Below are 17,301 nucleotides of genomic sequence, written 5' to 3'. Positions count from 1 at the left end.
AAACCACTTCCTAGATTTGTACTACCAGTATTGCCAAATCCGGTATTATGCATATTGCTTGCACTGCCTCCAAATCCAGTACTATTGGCTAACTGGCTGCTATTTCCATATCCCATCATATTCTGGCTACTGCCAAGTGTGCTTTGACTGTTATATCCTGTCTGCTGGGGCTGTCCCAGTCCGCCAAACATATTACTAGATGCTCCTCCTAGCTGACTCATTCCTCCCAAGTTACTGCTACTTCCCTGAGTATTATTCATGTTTACTCCCTGCTGGCTCTGGCTTGGGTTATTGTAGTAAGACATAAATTGTAAAAATATATTTCAGAAATAAAAAGAAAGAGAAAACACCCGCATTTGAAATAAAAAATAACGGACATGAAACCATAATAAAAAACAAAATGCACAGAGCATGAAACAGCTCTAATCACGGTATTACTGGTCTATTGTGGCACACTGCCAAAACGGGCACTTATCCATATTTCTCTGGAATATAATTCGCTGTTTTTCGTCATAGCAGGAACTGCGCACAAAGTAAAGACAAAAACGAATAAAAGACAAAACCACACCGATCAAAAGATGGAGGGTGTCTATATAAGAGGAGAAAAAAGCATTGGGCATGCATAGAAATAGTATCTTCAATCTATTCATAGTAGTACTAGCTATAATATTTATTGTCAACATTGTGACACCAGTTGCAGCAGCAGGCCAAGGAGAGCCATCTGCTGGTCCAGCTACTGGAGGCTCTGTGGTGAGTATCTTCAGACTACCTCTATGGTCATTCAGCCAGACAGAAAGCACCTGGGGATATGTGTACAAGTCATCGATCAATGTTATCACGTACCCTTTTGTTCTGTTCTGGAATGTAGGGTACAGAACAATTGTGGGGCCACTGCCAGACCACTGGATGTAGATGTATCTTATTCTATCTATGAACAATAAATATAGATTTGTTAGTTTTTTAGCACTCTGACAGTTGGCTATTTCTAGCTCATATTTTCTGTTCATACTTTCTTTTTTCTGCATTGTTGTCTATAAATGATAAAGATTACTACATTATAAATAATAAAATTTGCTGTAAAAATGAAAAAATTTACTGCAATCCGTTTCTACATGGGCTCTTATTCTGATGTCAATAAATTTAAATTTATTTAAATAACCCGAGAGATGAAAATACTATTCAGAGGAGGGCTTGAGGACAAAGTCAACTCAGAAACACTTCTTTTAAATATATCGGAAATAAAGAATAGTATTTACCCAACTGTAGAGAATGTAGAAATAGTAGCCAAAGATCTTATCCACTACATAGAGCTAAAGCACATAAGAAAAGGGTACAAGCACTTTTCAACTGAAGGAGAGCTCGAAGGAGGCATACTCTGTATGATAGATAATGTGGATTGGGAGCTGCTCAAAGAGCACCAAACACCTTTAAAAAATAATTATACAATTCGCTTCATAACAACTATGCACGGGGGATAGAGAGCCATCCTTAGCGCGCTAAATAAACTAAATATATCTATCTTTTCATTTTTTAATTACTGATTGTAAACACTATCTATACACTGTGCTAAAAGTCTTTGGAAAATCAAAACTATTGTAAACTTCTATTTATTAAAGTGAAAATAAAAACATTTATGCGCATTTATTCGTTCTCGCGCTCATAGACATTCATGTTGTGCCCCGGGTTCAGTATTAGCGAGCTGAAAAAACACAAAATCTGTTTCAAGAAGTTCTTGAACTTGTCGTTTCTTCTGAACTCAACCCTCAGCCTCACCTTCTCCAGACCAAACAGGACAGCCATCGTCAGCAGGATGATAATGAAAATTTTGTTCATGTAGAAGGTTAGGAACCCTGCAATCAAAAGATAGCTGAAGATAACGTAAATCCGAGGAAGTATCTTTTGAATCAGCGAGCTTACATTATACTGCGCCTTCTCCTTCTTTTTCAAGTAGTAGAGTGCGCCATTTACATTGACCAGGGAGTTTCTGTTCACCAAAATATACTCATTGTTCTTCCCCACTACCTTTACTCTAACAAGACTGCTCTCTTCTGCTGGATGGCCTGTACTTTGGCTGTTCTGGACGGTTTCCTCTATTATTTCCTGTTTTTTATTTTTGCATTCTTTTGTTTCCTCTGTTGCGCTAGCCTCCTTCACTTCTTGTTCTTCCTGAGCCTCATCTGCTTCCTTGCTTGAAACTGTGCATTGCTCATTGGTACTTGCAGCTAGAGCACCAGATGTCTCCAGTGCTTCATTGTTTTCACTGTTTGCCTCATCTTCATGCTCTTTGTTGCTTTGCATGGCCTCGTCATCCAGCTCTACATAGCTTATTTCTACTGAGTTGTCAGCGGAGTTGTCCCCCTCCTCTTCCTTAACTGCCTCCTGTGCTGAGGTGTGCTGCGATTCAACATTTTCTTCTATCTGACCATCTGCTTCTTCAGTGTTTGTTGTTTGCCTGTCTTCGCTCACTTGCACTTCTTCTTCTCTATCTATGCTGCTGCACTCTGACCTGTTCATGGTTCCGTCTTCGCATGTATTTTCTGCCTGTTCCACCTGCTCTGTCTCTCCGTCCTTTTCTTCTGCAGCCCTGTTCTCCATGCTTTCCTCTGTTTTCGAATCTTCGTGCTTTGTTTTTTCTAAAATTTTTATATGTTTGCTGACTATCGCCTTTATATCTACACTTCCTCCTTTCAGTAGCTCCATGTAAACATCCGAGTCTGTTAAAATGCGCTCCTTGTGGAATAACTGAACGTCCTCTATTTCATACTTTGTTTTAAGCTTGTCCTTTATTTCTTCAATTGTTCTGCACTCGTTTGCGTTAAACTCATTCACATCTGAATTGACTTCTACTCGTACTATTTTCTCTTCCATGCTTTCTTCTATTTTCAGAGCTTTATAAAATTAGTAGCCAATAAAAATTTTTAATTATACTCCAATAAAAAACATATCTAAACAAATAAAAACTACTTTGATACTGCCTGTTTTTCCGCCTTATTCTGTCTGTACAGATTCAGACGCGTTGTCTCTATGTGCACCGGGTCAAATAAGAAGCTCACGCGGAGCCCGTGGATGATCTCGTCAATGTTCCTGTTCTTTCGCGCACTTTTCTCGTGCTCCAAATACCTCAGCATCCTTACGATCAGCACGGGGCTCAAGTACTCCCTGTCCACTGTCTTGATAAAGCTGTACAGCTTGGGGGGCAGAAACACTTTGCTCTCGTTTGCGTCAATAATGTCGACATCCTCTGCCTCTTCAAAGAACTCTGCCACTTCTCTTCCAATTGTAATAAGCTTTACGGGGTGGTACCTCATTTCGCTCACTTTCACATACAGCAGCTTAAGAGACTTGCAGTTTATGCAGACAGCTCTTTTTTCTTTTCTTATAATGTCGATTACGTTCACGCACGTGGGGCAAGACTTTGGACAGGTGAGTCTTGTGCACGCGTTCTTTATTTTGACCATTGAGATCAGCTTGTTTATCTCTTCCAGCCACGTGGTCACCACGAGGTCGTACTTTAAAATCAAAATAGAGTCTTCTTCTATTTCTTTCACGATTTCCTCTGCCCATTTGTATATTATCTCTTTCTTTAATACGTCACTTGCCTTCATGCAAATAAAATTTTAAAAGTACACTTTGCTTCATAAAAAAATAAAAATACACATTACTAAAATAGCATACGGAACATGTTTATTTCTAAATTCTTTTTCGTTCTCATCGGCGCACTACAAAAATAAAAAGAAAAACAGAGCTATTACAACAAGAGCATGAACAGAAGTATTAGAAGAAACAGAATGGTAGAAATGCACAGAGACAGAACAATGGTGATATCCAGTTATTTTGTAGCACTTTGCTAATATAGCCAAGCAACAACTCGAGAATGCTATGAAAAACTGTTACCGATGCTTTTAGTACCTAGAGAGAATAGCTGATTAGCAGACATACTGTGATTAGTGTGACAATAAGCTGATAAAAATAAATAACAACTATGGCATTTTATTGATACGATGGTAACCATAAATAGCTGGCTCTATGTACTTCGGAGGATGCTTATCACGGATGTCAGCATTCTTATTATCAGCCCGTCTGAGATGGAGAGACCAACTATTCCGAAGACTGCAGCTCCTGATAGAGGAAGAAGATCAAACACTTCTCTTCCCTTTCTCCAGACGTATCCATCGGCAAACTTTGCACCGCTCACACACCCCAGTAAAAAAGATATCATTACGCAGTGGAACGCATAGAACAGAATAAACATCTTGTTGCCTCTCTTTCTCTCTCTGAATGGAGCACCTGGCGTGTAGACAAGGCCAGAGTACAGGGCCTGTATGTTTGAAATAAGAAATATCCCCGATGCCATCTGTGATGTTTCCGAAAGTCTGTTTGTTCTGGGCGGCAAACTGTTCGTGTGGTGCAGATAGTGCATGTACTGCATGAGAATGAACAGATGGACACAGTGGGTCATGCAGTGGATGAATATTCCGTATATAACTGACTTTTTAAGGAGCCTTTTCTTGGGTTTTTTTCTGGACAGTTTCTGCGCGCATTGGAAGCGAGACATGACCAAAGAAAGCGGAATGTTTATGAGAATGTCGGTGTAAATGTTCTGCATATCAGACATGAACAGGCGCCTAAATAGGAGAATGAAGAGAGCATTGAACTGGGAGATCGTTATGATCAGAATCTGCTCTATTTTGCTGAGGGTTGTATTGAGGGCACATTTTCCCTCTTTTATTATGTCAATGAGACACGACACTTCTTTGCCGTACGAAATATAGGAGGACGCACAGTACTCTACAGCGCTGTCTGAGCTGGAGAGAAGAGAGACCCCTACATCTGCGCTCTGTATGGCATTGCAGTCATTTGCGCCATCCCCTACAAAACACACCAAGTCTGTTTCTCTGTACATTTCCACCACCGAGCTTTTCTGGAAAGGATTCATTCTGGCAAAAACCTTACATCTTTTTTGGAGTAGACTTTTGTACTCTTTTGATTTCATCAGAACATCAAACAGATGGCCTTCTATCGCCACGGCATAGTCAATATACGAGCTGTAGTCATGTCCCTTTCTTACCTTCATCAGCACTTTGTCAAAAACAACATTGTCGTTGATGCATGCCCACTCTACTGCATCAATGCAGAGTTTGGCGCCAGATGGCACGACAGGATATATCACAGGGACATGGTGCTCAACTATTCCGCAGTGCATCCCCACAGATACAGCAGTGAACAGGGCATCGCCTGTGCACATTATGCTCGATATTCCGGCCTGCGTGAGGATATTAATCGTGTCTCTAGAGTTCAATTTCAGCTTATTTTCGAACACTATAGTGCACAGCAGATGCAATGCACATTCTGCATCCTCTCTGTCCACATGCACTTCATTCACTGGTTTATACGCTAGAGATATAACTCTATACCCAGCACGGGTGTACTTGCTTACTAGCTCGTCATTATTGCTCACTTGACTACTATTTATCAGGCTAGAACTACTCTCTATTTCATTTTCATCTGTTTCATTCCTGTTTAGATTGCTGTCTGTTTCATTCCTGTTTATACTGCTATCTGCTGTATCTCTATCTAGTAATATAGAAGGGCTGATATGTCCATCTATTGTATCATCATTGCTTATTTCTAGCGTATTTCTATCTCTATCACTATTTTCCGTTCTATTGGTGACTAATAGGGGCGTTTCACATATGTCCCTGATGGCTTCGGTTGATCCCTTGGAGAATGCGTACAGCTGCCCATTGATTTCAGAAATAACTGTCATTCTTCTGATATTTGGGTCAAAGTCAAATATTTCTCTGATTATGCCTACTTTCTTCTCTTGTGCATGTATTGTTCTCTGGATCTTCTGCATGTGCGACGAGTATTCCACACTGCCTCCTGCAAACTGGAGCAATTTTATATCCAACGGGTCACCAACCAGTCTGTCTCCTATCTTCTCTACCGAGTGGCACAGGCTGATACCCTGCCTTACAAGTGGGTCTGATATTTCATCAATTGATGAAACCTCCACACCGTTCACATTTATGCACTTTATGTCCAGCCCTTCTTCCGTCAGAGTGCCTGTTTTGTCAAAGCACACTTTGCTGATGTTTCCTGCCACATTGCTTATCGAAATGTCCTTGCACAGAATATTCTTCCTTAGAAGCCTTCTTGAGCACATTGCCATTCCTATCCAAATGGCTGTGGGGAGCGACGGAGAAACCAAAGCGTACACCAAATCGAATATGTACAGTATTAGAATGTGTGCAGGCAAAAAGGACTGCAGGTACACAAACACAGAGATGCCGCATGGAACCATAATAACAGCAATGATGCTAATGATCTTCATTGTGTCAAAATACACAGGAGGCCTTGTGAGCTTCTGCTCTGCTAGATTCCTGAACGCCTTCCCCCGGGCTGATCCGTACGATATTCTCACACTCTTCACAAGACAATAGTTGTTCGAGTCTATGAACTTCTGCAGCTCTGGATGGTTTATCTCGTACTGCCCCGGGGTGCTCTCAATGATCGCCTGCAGAATAACTGATCCTGCCAATATCTCTGCGTTCTTTTTCTTCAGCACAGGCACAGACTCGCCTGTCACAAACCCTTCGTCCACAGCCACTGTTCCATCTACTACGACACAGTCGCACGGCACTTCAGAGTACGGAATAAAGACGAGCGTGTCGTCCATGACTATATCTGTCTCCTGCACTAGCACTATCTCTGATGGCTTGTTCTTCTCCTGCAGCAGCAAAAACGAATTTTTTTTTGTTTTTGATATTCTATCAGACTGTTCGTTTTTTCTTATTTCAGTTCTTACTTCGTTAACGAGGTTGTACGACATAAGCAGAAAAATGATGAGGGCATATATGTAGTAGTCGATGTAGACCCACAGTATTATTCCAAACATCGTATAGACGTTTATGCTGTCGAACAGAGAAAGAAAGAAAAGATGGAAGGATCCATCTCGTCTGGTGATCAGCTCATTTTTTCCAAACAGCACTTCTCTTTCTTTTCTGGTGAGTGTTTCGATGTATCCTGCGCCGTTGGGGAGATGGTACTCTTGAGAGACCCAGTTGAACACCCTTCGTGTGCTGTTTACGAACGCATACTTGTACGTATTGTTCCTGACGTATTCGTACATGATGTCCGTTATGTCTTCTTTTTCTATTTTTTCTTCGTAGACATCTGACGACCTCCCATCGCATATTAGTATATCAGCGCACTCTATTGATACGGATTTGGTCTCCAGATGCAGTTTAACAGACGGGAAGGACACGCACAGAACATGAAACAAGCCCAAAGTCATCCCAGAAATAGTGTAGTATACTTCTCTGGATAGCCTGCGTTTCCTTCCCACTATGCGGCTGTTATTCTTTTCCTTGTTAAATGTTCCCATGAGGAGTTAAAAAATTAATCCAAATTATTATTATACGGGGGCACGTTAGACCAATTATTAAACAGGCTGAACAGAGAAAACTTGTGACAGAAGAGGGAAGTAGAGCACAGAAGACGCGTCGGAAGCATGCAATGCACAAATAAACGGGAAATAGTCCAGTGTGCATATTGTTATACGAATTAACAGACAAGGGTGGTTTTGTTTGTTCTATAGTGGCAATTTTATGCAACTTGTTTTGATTATTTCTATTTTCGGATGTTTGATGACTTATGTGCTTGTAGATTACATAGAACTGTTAAGATGTGAGCATATGTGTTCATTGTTATACAGTAAGAGACAGTTTAAGAGTCAATCATCAGTTACTGGTGATAGAAAGTTGTTATTCTTTCTTTAATCCTCTGTTTACCATAAGTCAAAGTCTATACTTATTTCTTGTTCATAGTTAGGCTACTATTATGACGATTCTATGAAGGAATTACACTACGTCTGATGTAAAAGTCAATGAGTGAACTGGTCTGAAGATAATGTAGTGATTTATTAATTGCAGACTTGTAAATGTTAGACGTATGATATTTACTGTGCGTCTTGATGACTTGTGCCAATGTGTTTGTCGTCTAGTTATCCTTATCATCTTTAGCTTCTGAATGTATTGTATTCATGCTCGCGCCATCTAAAAATAAATATATTCATGCTTGTTTTTGTTATGATGCCAATTTGGTATATGAATTATAAATTAATTTATGACAATATCAATTTAGCACAGGCATCAGTAAAGAGAGCTATTTATTTTGTTCTCTATGAATAATTTTTAAAAAATATAAACAATGGATAAGAGGTTGCAGAAAGATGACTTAATAAAATTAAACAAAGATGTAACAGAATGGGAGGAAAAGTTGTCTGCTTGGGAGAGGGAAGTAGATAGCTTACGCTATTTATTAGATAAGCATCCAGAGATTCATGAGATAGATTCACTTAAGTGGGCGGCAGAAAGGGTAGGAATACTTGAAATGTGGACCAAGGCATACAAAAAGCTGAAAAAAGAAAGAGCATTAGATTACTACAGCATGGCTTTCGAAGTAACTTCCCATCTAGAAGAAAAAATAGATGAAATGCAAGAAAAACGTGATAAGAAAGAAGAAGAGTACGATTTACAACAGAATAAAGAAAGAAAGAAGAAAGAACTGGAAGATGATATTCAGAAAAAAACAAACGAAATAAAAGCACTGAAAGAGCAGTTAAGCTTGTTGATTTAGCGAGGTAAACCATACCCTTTTTGGAACATGTTTTACAGAGACTCTACGAGATAATATGCAAGACTGCAAGACCAATATAACTCCGAGTTGATATCACTTATTGTCTATTGATTTGATTAGTGATTAGTGATTCATGATTAATCAAATAGATTTACTGATCTTATCAGTTTTGCAAACTATCTAAAGAGTTTACATTCAATAAATTATTCAGTGTTCTTTTATGTTTTCGAAGAAAAAACAGCTATAAATAATTTTAAATAAACTTATTGGTTTTGTATATGGTCCACAAAAATAAAAAACTACTAGTATCATTTCTCTCTTCAAAATAATTTTATTTTATCTGTTTATTATTCTATTTAATGGCGTACTCTAGTTATAATATCTTGCACTAGGCGCTCTCCTGAAGAACTGCCTGGCCTGTGCCACCGACATGTCTATGCTCAGATTCACATTGCTAGTCTCCAGGTGCCTTTGGATCCATCGTGGCAGCTGAGTCTTCTTTTCTGTGGCATTAAATCGCCTATCTGCTAAAACAGCTAGCCCATAGTCTGTGCTAGACCGCAGTACACGCCCTATGCACTGCGCTGTTTGCCTCATTGCATCAAAAGAGAGAAACTCGCTCTCTCTGATGCCAAACTCGCTGCCCAGGAACTCAAGTCTTTTTTTCAGCTTTGGATTCTCAGTGTACTGATATGGCACGCCAAATACAAGCACGCCTCTGCCGTAGCATCCAGAGAAATCCACGCCCTCTGACACTTTACCACGGGCTACACTCAGCATGATTCCTCCTCTGCCCGACTCGCACGACTGTCTGTATCCCTCTAGGGCCCGCTCTGTTTCTTCGTGGTCAAATGACTCTACAAAAATAAGTTTATTTTCAAGGACTTTTTTTATCATTCCGCTTTCAGACCACGCAGACACAGCTTCCTCCAGATACTTGTACGAAGGAAAGAAGCACACAAGGCCGTCAGGCACTGATACAGCCATTTCCAGGAGAAGATTGCCGTAGTTCCTTACTACTGCAGGCTCAGTTCGTAGTGAGAATGTGGTAGATACAGCATTTGAGGATTTCTCCATGGCAAGGGTCATTTGGTCACTTCCTTTTGTGACAATAAGGGCACACAGGCCTCTTTTTGACGATGCATCGATCTCTACCGATTTTACAGGGATAAAATCAAGAAGACGCGGATATATTGAGATGGGGCTTAGCGTGCCGCTTGTTATGATTACATTTCTATATCCAGATAGCACTCTTTTTGCAGCAATAGATGAGTCCAGGCAAGAGAGGTGTAGAACTGGCTCATAAACCGAGTAGGAGTTGAAAGGCTCAAAAATAACGGAAAATCCCTTTTTGAACTGTCCTGCGAGAGAACAAAAGTCGCACACCCGAGATAAATCGTAGTAGTCTTCAGAGAATCCAAGAGACTCCATTTCCCCCATTAATTCACGCAGTCTCCGCGACAGATGAACAAGTGCTGAATAATCTACAAACACACTTGACTCCAGTGCCTTAACGAAAGAGTCTGTGGGCTCTGATGACAGATTTACATCTTTCAGCTTGGCCTTGAAAAATTCAACGATTCTCTTGGCTGCTGATATGAATCCGTTCACCGTGCGCAGTGATCCCGGGAGTAGAGCAGTGCATTTTCTGCTGGACTTGTGGCTCTCCAATAGAGAGGAAAAGTCGCTTTTAATTCCCTTCCCTCGGGCATAGCTGCTTCTTTTTATCTCATCGCGCGTGAATGTCTGTCCAGATGCGTAATCAGAGATAAGGGAAAGAGTGCGCCATGCCTTATCTAAAGTTGTTCTGTTAATTCTTACAGAGAGCACTTCTACGCACACGCTGTCTATGTTGTGTGCTTCATCAAATACCACTGCGCAGTTGCTTCCAAGATCGCTGCAGACAAGCTCATTTATTCTTGGATCAATCATGTAGTTATACGTATAGACAATGCAGTCTGCTAGGAATATAGAAGAGCGCGCTGTGTAGTACGGGCACACCCCATTGACTCCTCCTGTTTCTTCCCTTAGTTCTGAAAGTGTGTGTATGCCATTGGAAAGAATATACGATGATCCGTCTGTATACTTTTTATAATATGGACAGTTTGTGTTTTTTTCTTCTTTACATCTTCTGTTTATTTCTGAGGGATTTCCTGTATTTACGTTCTCGTTTACGCAGAGTGTTCTCCTGGCAGCTAGTCCCACGCCGAGATACTCCAGATCTGGGATGTATGTGCGTATGTAGTTGTACAGCTCCTTCAGCTCTTCCAGGACTTTCTGTATTTCTGCAGTTGTTCTCGTGCAGTACACGATCTTGAATATTCCCTCTTTTTTTTTAAATCCTCCCGTGTTTTTTATTTTCTCGTGTCCTACTCCATTTGTCATGAGATGAATTTGGTAGCTCATTAGGAAGCTGAGAATGGAGACTGTTTTTCCTGTGCCTGTGGGCATTTCAATGAGACAGTGGCCCTTGCCCTGGACGACTTCGTAGAGCTCTTTGATGTACTGCATTTGTTCTGGGTATATTTTGTCCTTTGGGAAGAATACTTCGATACTTCCCATCTTAATAATCATAAATAAAAAATAGCAGCTGCATAAAACAAGAAGAGAATAAAATAAAACCATTCCAAAAGAAGAAATAAGCAGAAATAAATAGAGAATAGCAGGAGAAAGTGCAGAAACAGAATGATCTTCTCGGAATAAATAAAAATCATAAAGATAAACAGTAAAAACACATAAAAATTATCTAAATCAAGATAGGAATGAATAATTCTAGAGAGAAAATGTGATAGTTCTAATCAGATATAAATATTTATTAACTGTTCTCTAATGCTCAGGAAGGGCTTCGTACATGTTCTCCTGTCCTTCTCCCACAGCTCTTTCTTTCTGGTGGTTTACGAACTGTCCCATTCTGCTTTGTTCTATATTCAGATCTATTAGATCATCGCTTGCACTTGGCAGCTCTGTCGAGCCCACAGGTACTTTGGTTGAAAATCTGATCTTTCCTATTTGCAGATCTCTTAGAACCATATACGAGGCTATTCTCTTATCAGGAACACCGCCCTTGGCCATTTTGCCCCACTTCAGGGCGAGAGAAATAAGAAGCTGTTCTTCTGTCTCTGGCTCTACTATGTTGTAAAGCAGCGCAAAGTTTGCTCCTCCTATCTTTTTGAATATAAATGATACGATCTCATCTGGGTCAACTTCTGATGTGCTGGCTCTAAGGGCCGCGCTAACAGGGTTGCACTTATTGTAGATAATCCCAGGAGAGTCTATCAGCCTAATCGATCCACCTAGGACCAGATGCTGCAGAGTTTTTGTCACTCCCGGCGTATTCTGCACTTCGCACGATTTTTCTCTTTTTAGCGAGTTTATTAAGCTGCTTTTTCCCACATTTGGGCACCCAACTATTCCCACAGTTACAGATCCGCCAGATCGCGCATAGTTATTTAGAAGATTCATCAAATCCTTCACGCCGTATGCCTCGGCTTTTAGCTCTGTTTTCTCTGTGTGTCCTATTCTTGTTCTCTGCGACTGCGTAGACGCTTTGAATGGAACTGCAGGGGCGTAGTTTCTTAAGTATGCTAGCCACGATCCCCAGTTCTCTCTGTCCACCAAGTCTATCTTGTTTAGAATGTAGACCAGCTTTTTATTATGGCTTAAAATGATGCTTTCAACCTCTGGTGCTCTGCTGCCAATGGGGTCTCTGGCGTCGAGGACCTGCAGGATTACGTCTGACTCTGAGACAACTTTGTGTATTTCTTTGATGTACTTTCTGGAAATGTCATCTGTGTCGTTTTGCTGCACGTTTGTCTTTTTGTTCTCCATGTACAGCTTCAACCGTCTTTCTGCGCTTTCTCTTATCTCTCTAAGAGTCATCTTCTCTTCTTCGGTTTTCACTGCTTTGAACGGCCCTGTTATCTCTCTCTTTTCTCTCTTTCTTTCCTGTCTTCTGGTCTCTTTGTCTGCTCTGGATGCTTTTTTTCTTAAGTTTTCTCTGCTTTTTGTGGTTCCTCTCTTGCTTAGTCTTTTCTTTTCTTTCATAAAAAATTTGCAAAGCTCCGTTGTGCCGTTTATGTACAGAAAATATCTCTCCACGTTTTCTATTGCTGCGCGTAAATAAAGAGCAGAGCAACAGGAGAGTGCATCTCTTCTGTTTATTTGTGTCTCCTAAACGAATGCCTTCTCTTACTCTGCTGATATTTCATGATATAACGTATTTTACCTTCGTTTTTCAGGTGGAACAAAAGTATCTTGCAGAATGTGCATGAAAATAAGACCAAAGAGCTATCCATCCCGCCTAAAACAAAATAGAATGAGTTTACAAGCAAGTACTCGCGTGGATTGGAGAAAAAAAGAACAAAAGAATTTACAAGAGCATGAAAGCAATTAAAAATTAGCATGGAAGAATCCCCAATAATATTGCACTATATTCACTAAGATCATCGAGCGATCATTGGCTAACGAACAACTAGAAAGCACTAGAAAAAAACAAGAGTGCATTGCAGTGATTGATGATACCATCTAGAATCTAGCGGGACAAATGACAGATGAATGTGCAAAATAACAACAAGTGATTTATTAATCTGAGGGACTACGCGTGCGCATACTCTTCTTCATCCACAGTTGCATCCTGGTACTGCTGGTACTCGCTGTATAAATCATTCATGTTTGACTCTGCCTCTGTGAACTCCATCTCGTCCATGCCTTCTCCAGTGTACCAGTGCAGGAAAGCCTTCTTTCTGAACATCAAGCTGAACTGGTCGCTGATTCTCTTGAACAGCTCCTGAATGGCTGTGCTGTTCCCGATGAACGTAGAGGACATCTCAAGCCCTGTTGGAGATATATCGCACACAGATGTTTTGACATTGTGGGGAATCCACTCGACAAAGTTTGCAAAGTTTTTCCTCTGTATGCTGAGCATCTGTTCATCTACATCCTTCATGGATATTTTCCCTCTGAACATCGCAGCGACTGTAAGATACCTTCCCTTCGTGGGGTCGCATGCAGCCATCATGTTCTTTGGGCTGAACATCTGCTGCGTAAGATCTGAGACAGAGCTTGCTCTGTATGCGGTAGATCCCTGGGCTGTCAAAGGAGCAAAGCCAACCATGAAGAAGTGGAGGCGCGGGAAGGGTATCATATTCACAGCCAGCTTGCGCAGGTCTGCATTGAGCTGTCCGGGGAATCTGAGGGTAGTTGTTATTCCGCTCATTACAACAGACACGAGCCTGTTTAGGTCGTTGTACCCTGGGTTAGAGAGCTTCAGAGTGTTGAAGCAGATGTCGTACAGAGCTTCATTGTCTATGCAGAAAGTTTCATCGCTGTTCTCCACCAGCTGATGGATACTGAGGGTTGCATTGTACGGCTCTACAACTGTGTCGCTGACCTTGGGCGATGGAACCACACTGAAAGTGCACATCATTCTTTCGGGGAACTCTTCTCTTATTTTGCTAATTAGCAGTGTGCCCATCCCTGCCCCTGTTCCTCCCCCGAGAGAGTGCGTCACTTGGAAGCCCTGGAGACAGTCGCAGTTCTCAGCTTCTTTTCTTATTACATCCATCACTGAGTCAACAAGCTCAGCGCCCTCTGTGTAGTGCCCTTTGGCCCAGTTGTTTCCTGCTCCTGACTGTCCGTGTATGAAGTTGTCTGGTCTGTAAAGCTTGCCGTATGGACTCTCCTTGATGACATCCATTGTTCCGGGCTCAAGATCTACGAGGACTGCTCTGGGGACGTACTTTCCGCTTGCTGACTCATTGTAGTAGACAGACGCCCTGTCTAGTTGGTAGGAATTAGAGCCAATGTATGCACCATCGCCATTTATTCCGTGCTCGTCGCTGATTATCTCCCAGAACTTGGATCCTATCTGGTTACCGCACTGGCCTGTTTGTAAATGGACAATTTCTCTCATTACAGGGGCACAAGGAAAAGAATAAAATAAAAACCCAAGGCATGGAAAGAGAAGCGTGAAATATTAAAAATAAAATAAATAAATGAAAAATAGAGGAGATAGATACTGCAGTAGTGGACAGATGAACAAAGGAGCGCATGCAGAGATGGGCAGGTAGGTATGCCAATGGGCAGGCAGATGGATGGTGTAATAGCTAGGTAAATAGCTATGTAAATGGATGAACAGTGTAGTGAGGAGGTAGAAGGTATAAATGAAATGAGCAGTAGCAGTAAAATGATTAAGATACTTAACAGAAGATTGAGATGGCAGTGAATGAATAAGAGCATATTTAGGGATAATTCTCTGTTTATTATGCAAGTATTCTAATGGAGATAGATTGAAAGAAAGAGAGGCAAGAATGGGGCATATTGCAATTGGATTGGGAGTGTAGGGCTATTCTCCTATGATGTACTGTTTATTCAGTGCTTTGGTAATTTTCGTTCTCTTCCTGGATGTCTTTTGAAAATATTTAATATTAAATTGAAATAGGAGCACAAAAATAGCCATGGCAGCATATACGGCCCTTTACAGCCACAGAAACGCCTTGATAGACGAGTCAGAGAGCGAAGGAATAAACAGAATTATTGTGTACTCTGCTGCAGAAATACTGGACCATGTGCTGAGAGAGAGAAAAACAGACCTGTTTCTGCGAATAGTGGAGTACAACGGGAAGAAAGTGAGCGCCTGTGTACTGGAGAATGGGTATAAGGTGTTTGCTGTCTTCCACAGCACAGAAGACGAAAGGGAGGAGATGAAGAGACTCCGCGAGATATTTCGAGAGAAAGTTGTAAGGGGAGAATTTAATGCATTTGAATTTTAATTTGCAAATGAATCTGGACACGAGCAGACGGCTCATAAAAAAAGGAAGCGATGCCATTTTGCTCACCCTTTTGGAAGAGACAGAGGACAAAGAGAGCCCCAAAGTGGTAAAAACAGCAACTGTCAATAAGAGACACAACAGGCAGGGAAGGAGGCAAAGGGTAATCGGGAAAAGCAGAATAATCGCACACTCCAAAACAAAAGAAGAGAAAGATCTGGAAGAAGAAGAAAACACAAAAACACTCACGGAAGGAGTAGACTTTGCAGGCGTATACGGGGAGATAGACGTAAACGAGGGAACGTACTTAGTGTACATTAAAGAGTCTAGGAAAGTGGGGAGACTAAATGGGAAGGCAGTTTACGAAGTGCTGTCGTGTGGATCGGTCTGCATTGATGGCTTGAACGACCCGATGATCCAGGAGATGCTTGACGACTTTTTCAAGATTCCAGGCCTCTTTTACTCAGAAACAGACCTCTCCACTGCTGGAACACATTTGGAGGAAAACACGGATTTTATTTATAACTACATCCCTCTATCAAAGTATCAGCAAAATAACCCAGATGCAGCAGTGTTTGGGATAAATGTCGTGCAAGGATACTTTGGGCAGGAGTATCTCTCGGGAAAAGTGGAGATGGAGTGCACAATCGTCAGCAGAAGGTCCTGGAGGAATGCAGGCACGCGGTACTACGCCAGAGGCGCTGATCCAAATGGAGACGCAGCCAATACTGTGGAGACGCTGCTAATCGCAAAAACAAAAACAGAGACGTACGAGTTTATCCAGTGCAGAGGGTCAATTCCTCTTTCGTGGGAGCAGAAAATAAATTTATCGTATAAACCTCCTGTTAAAATGGGGAACTCCGACTTGAGCAGGCACCTATTCATGAAACACCTGAATGTTCTTAGAAAGAGATATGGGAAGTACATGTTCATCACCCTGCTTGATGAAAAAGGACACGAAAAAGAGCTGAACAGCGAGTTTACAAAGTCACTGCAGGAGACGGGGTGCAAGTATCTGGCAGTTGACTACCACCGGATGATGAAAAGTGCGGAAGAGAAAAAAGAGTTTAAAAAGAGCCTGAAGGATGCTCTTTCACACGAGGTGATGCTGAGAACCAACTGTGTAGACTGTTTGGACCGTACGAATGTCGTGCAGTCACAGCTCTCCAAAATAAAACTCGTTGAGATGCTCGGACTGGAAGAAGAGTCTGAAAATGGAAGCATTCTCGACATTGACGACTATCTGAATGAAAGCTCAGTTAAAAAGCTAGGACAGCTTTGGAATAGCAATGCCAATGCGCTGTCTATGCAGTACACGGGAACATCAGCACTGAAGAACGACTTAACAGAGCACGGAGTAAGAACATTTAAGGGTCTGATCCAGGACGCGATCAGCAGCGGCAAGAGGTATGTGAACAACAACTTCACAGATGGAAGGATGCAGGAGATCATTGAACTAGTTACAGGAGTCAGACAGACACTGGGAAACTGTATTAGGGGAGACAGAAGGATAGGAATATATTTGGTGTTGGTCAGCATACTTATTGCATGCTTGTACAAGCACTCGTACTATGCAGGTAATGCTGCATTGGCTTGTGCAGTTGTTTCATTCAGAAGCGTGCTGGCTGTTTACCTATCTTTTCCATCTCCCCGAAAGAGAGTTCAGGGCGAGAAAGAGAATGAAAAAGTAAAAAAAAGAGAATAGAAGACTCAAGCAGGAATACTTGCAAAAATAAAAAGCGCAGAGAATAAATACGAAGAGACGCTTATGAATAAACAGGTATTTTCTAACTATAGTTTATTCTTATTTTCAGGATCTTTTTTCTAGTTGGCAACTATCGTAAATTCAATCTACAATTAATATATCAAATTTACAACATCTCGGAGTTTAATC

The 17,301-nt window shown here is 41.3% G+C and overlaps 12 protein-coding genes across 12 annotated transcripts; 4 read left to right on the top strand and 8 right to left on the bottom strand.

Annotated features, from left to right (window-relative positions):
* On the bottom strand, positions 1-305 carry NEMIN01_2107 (uncharacterized protein; the record flags this gene model as incomplete). Its single annotated transcript, XM_051478049.1, has 1 exon — positions 1-305. A coding segment is annotated over one exon (305 nt), but the record flags the coding sequence as incomplete, so codon positions are not given.
* A 129-nt stretch (positions 306-434) lies between these two features.
* Positions 435-1,025, bottom strand: NEMIN01_2106 (uncharacterized protein; the record flags this gene model as incomplete). The annotated part of the gene is made up of 1 exon (XM_051478048.1): positions 435-1,025. The coding sequence occupies one exon, from the start codon at positions 1,023-1,025 to the stop codon at positions 435-437; it is 591 nt and encodes a 196-aa protein (XP_051334008.1).
* Positions 1,026-1,166: 141 nt separating this feature from the next.
* On the top strand, positions 1,167-1,478 carry NEMIN01_2105 (ubiquitin related modifier 1; the record flags this gene model as incomplete). Its single annotated transcript, XM_051478047.1, has 1 exon — positions 1,167-1,478. The coding sequence occupies one exon, from the start codon at positions 1,167-1,169 to the stop codon at positions 1,476-1,478; it is 312 nt and encodes a 103-aa protein (XP_051334007.1).
* A 163-nt stretch (positions 1,479-1,641) lies between these two features.
* NEMIN01_2104 (uncharacterized protein) lies at positions 1,642-2,868 on the bottom strand (the record flags this gene model as incomplete). Its single annotated transcript, XM_051478046.1, has 1 exon — positions 1,642-2,868. The coding sequence occupies one exon, from the start codon at positions 2,866-2,868 to the stop codon at positions 1,642-1,644; it is 1,227 nt and encodes a 408-aa protein (XP_051334006.1).
* A 92-nt stretch (positions 2,869-2,960) lies between these two features.
* NEMIN01_2103 (uncharacterized protein) lies at positions 2,961-3,605 on the bottom strand (the record flags this gene model as incomplete). Its single annotated transcript, XM_051478045.1, has 1 exon — positions 2,961-3,605. One exon carries the CDS (start codon positions 3,603-3,605, stop codon positions 2,961-2,963), a length of 645 nt encoding a protein of 214 aa, XP_051334005.1.
* Positions 3,606-4,024: 419 nt separating this feature from the next.
* On the bottom strand, positions 4,025-7,387 carry NEMIN01_2102 (cation-transporting P-type ATPase 13A2; the record flags this gene model as incomplete). The annotated part of the gene is made up of 1 exon (XM_051478044.1): positions 4,025-7,387. One exon carries the CDS (start codon positions 7,385-7,387, stop codon positions 4,025-4,027), a length of 3,363 nt encoding a protein of 1,120 aa, XP_051334004.1.
* An 824-nt stretch (positions 7,388-8,211) lies between these two features.
* Positions 8,212-8,640, top strand: NEMIN01_2101 (uncharacterized protein; the record flags this gene model as incomplete). The annotated part of the gene is made up of 1 exon (XM_051478043.1): positions 8,212-8,640. One exon carries the CDS (start codon positions 8,212-8,214, stop codon positions 8,638-8,640), a length of 429 nt encoding a protein of 142 aa, XP_051334003.1.
* Positions 8,641-9,009: 369 nt separating this feature from the next.
* Positions 9,010-11,214, bottom strand: NEMIN01_2100 (DNA excision repair protein ERCC-2; the record flags this gene model as incomplete). Its single annotated transcript, XM_051478042.1, has 1 exon — positions 9,010-11,214. One exon carries the CDS (start codon positions 11,212-11,214, stop codon positions 9,010-9,012), a length of 2,205 nt encoding a protein of 734 aa, XP_051334002.1.
* A 252-nt stretch (positions 11,215-11,466) lies between these two features.
* Positions 11,467-12,684, bottom strand: NEMIN01_2099 (nuclear GTP-binding protein; the record flags this gene model as incomplete). Its single annotated transcript, XM_051478041.1, has 1 exon — positions 11,467-12,684. The coding sequence occupies one exon, from the start codon at positions 12,682-12,684 to the stop codon at positions 11,467-11,469; it is 1,218 nt and encodes a 405-aa protein (XP_051334001.1).
* Positions 12,685-13,234: 550 nt separating this feature from the next.
* On the bottom strand, positions 13,235-14,551 carry NEMIN01_2098 (tubulin beta; the record flags this gene model as incomplete). The annotated part of the gene is made up of 1 exon (XM_051478040.1): positions 13,235-14,551. One exon carries the CDS (start codon positions 14,549-14,551, stop codon positions 13,235-13,237), a length of 1,317 nt encoding a protein of 438 aa, XP_051334000.1.
* Positions 14,552-15,095: 544 nt separating this feature from the next.
* Positions 15,096-15,410, top strand: NEMIN01_2097 (uncharacterized protein; the record flags this gene model as incomplete). The annotated part of the gene is made up of 1 exon (XM_051478039.1): positions 15,096-15,410. One exon carries the CDS (start codon positions 15,096-15,098, stop codon positions 15,408-15,410), a length of 315 nt encoding a protein of 104 aa, XP_051333999.1.
* Positions 15,411-15,417: 7 nt separating this feature from the next.
* Positions 15,418-17,112, top strand: NEMIN01_2096 (phosphatidylinositol 4-phosphatase; the record flags this gene model as incomplete). Its single annotated transcript, XM_051478038.1, has 1 exon — positions 15,418-17,112. One exon carries the CDS (start codon positions 15,418-15,420, stop codon positions 17,110-17,112), a length of 1,695 nt encoding a protein of 564 aa, XP_051333998.1.
* Positions 17,113-17,301: the final 189 nt, after the last annotated feature.

Source organism: Nematocida minor (genome assembly GCF_024244105.1).
Source record: "Nematocida minor strain JUm1510 chromosome Unknown 7869, whole genome shotgun sequence".
Lineage (NCBI taxonomy): Eukaryota > Fungi > Microsporidia > Nematocida > Nematocida minor.
Note: the sequence above shows the minus strand (reverse complement) of the source record. Positions and strands in the feature narration are given on the sequence as shown.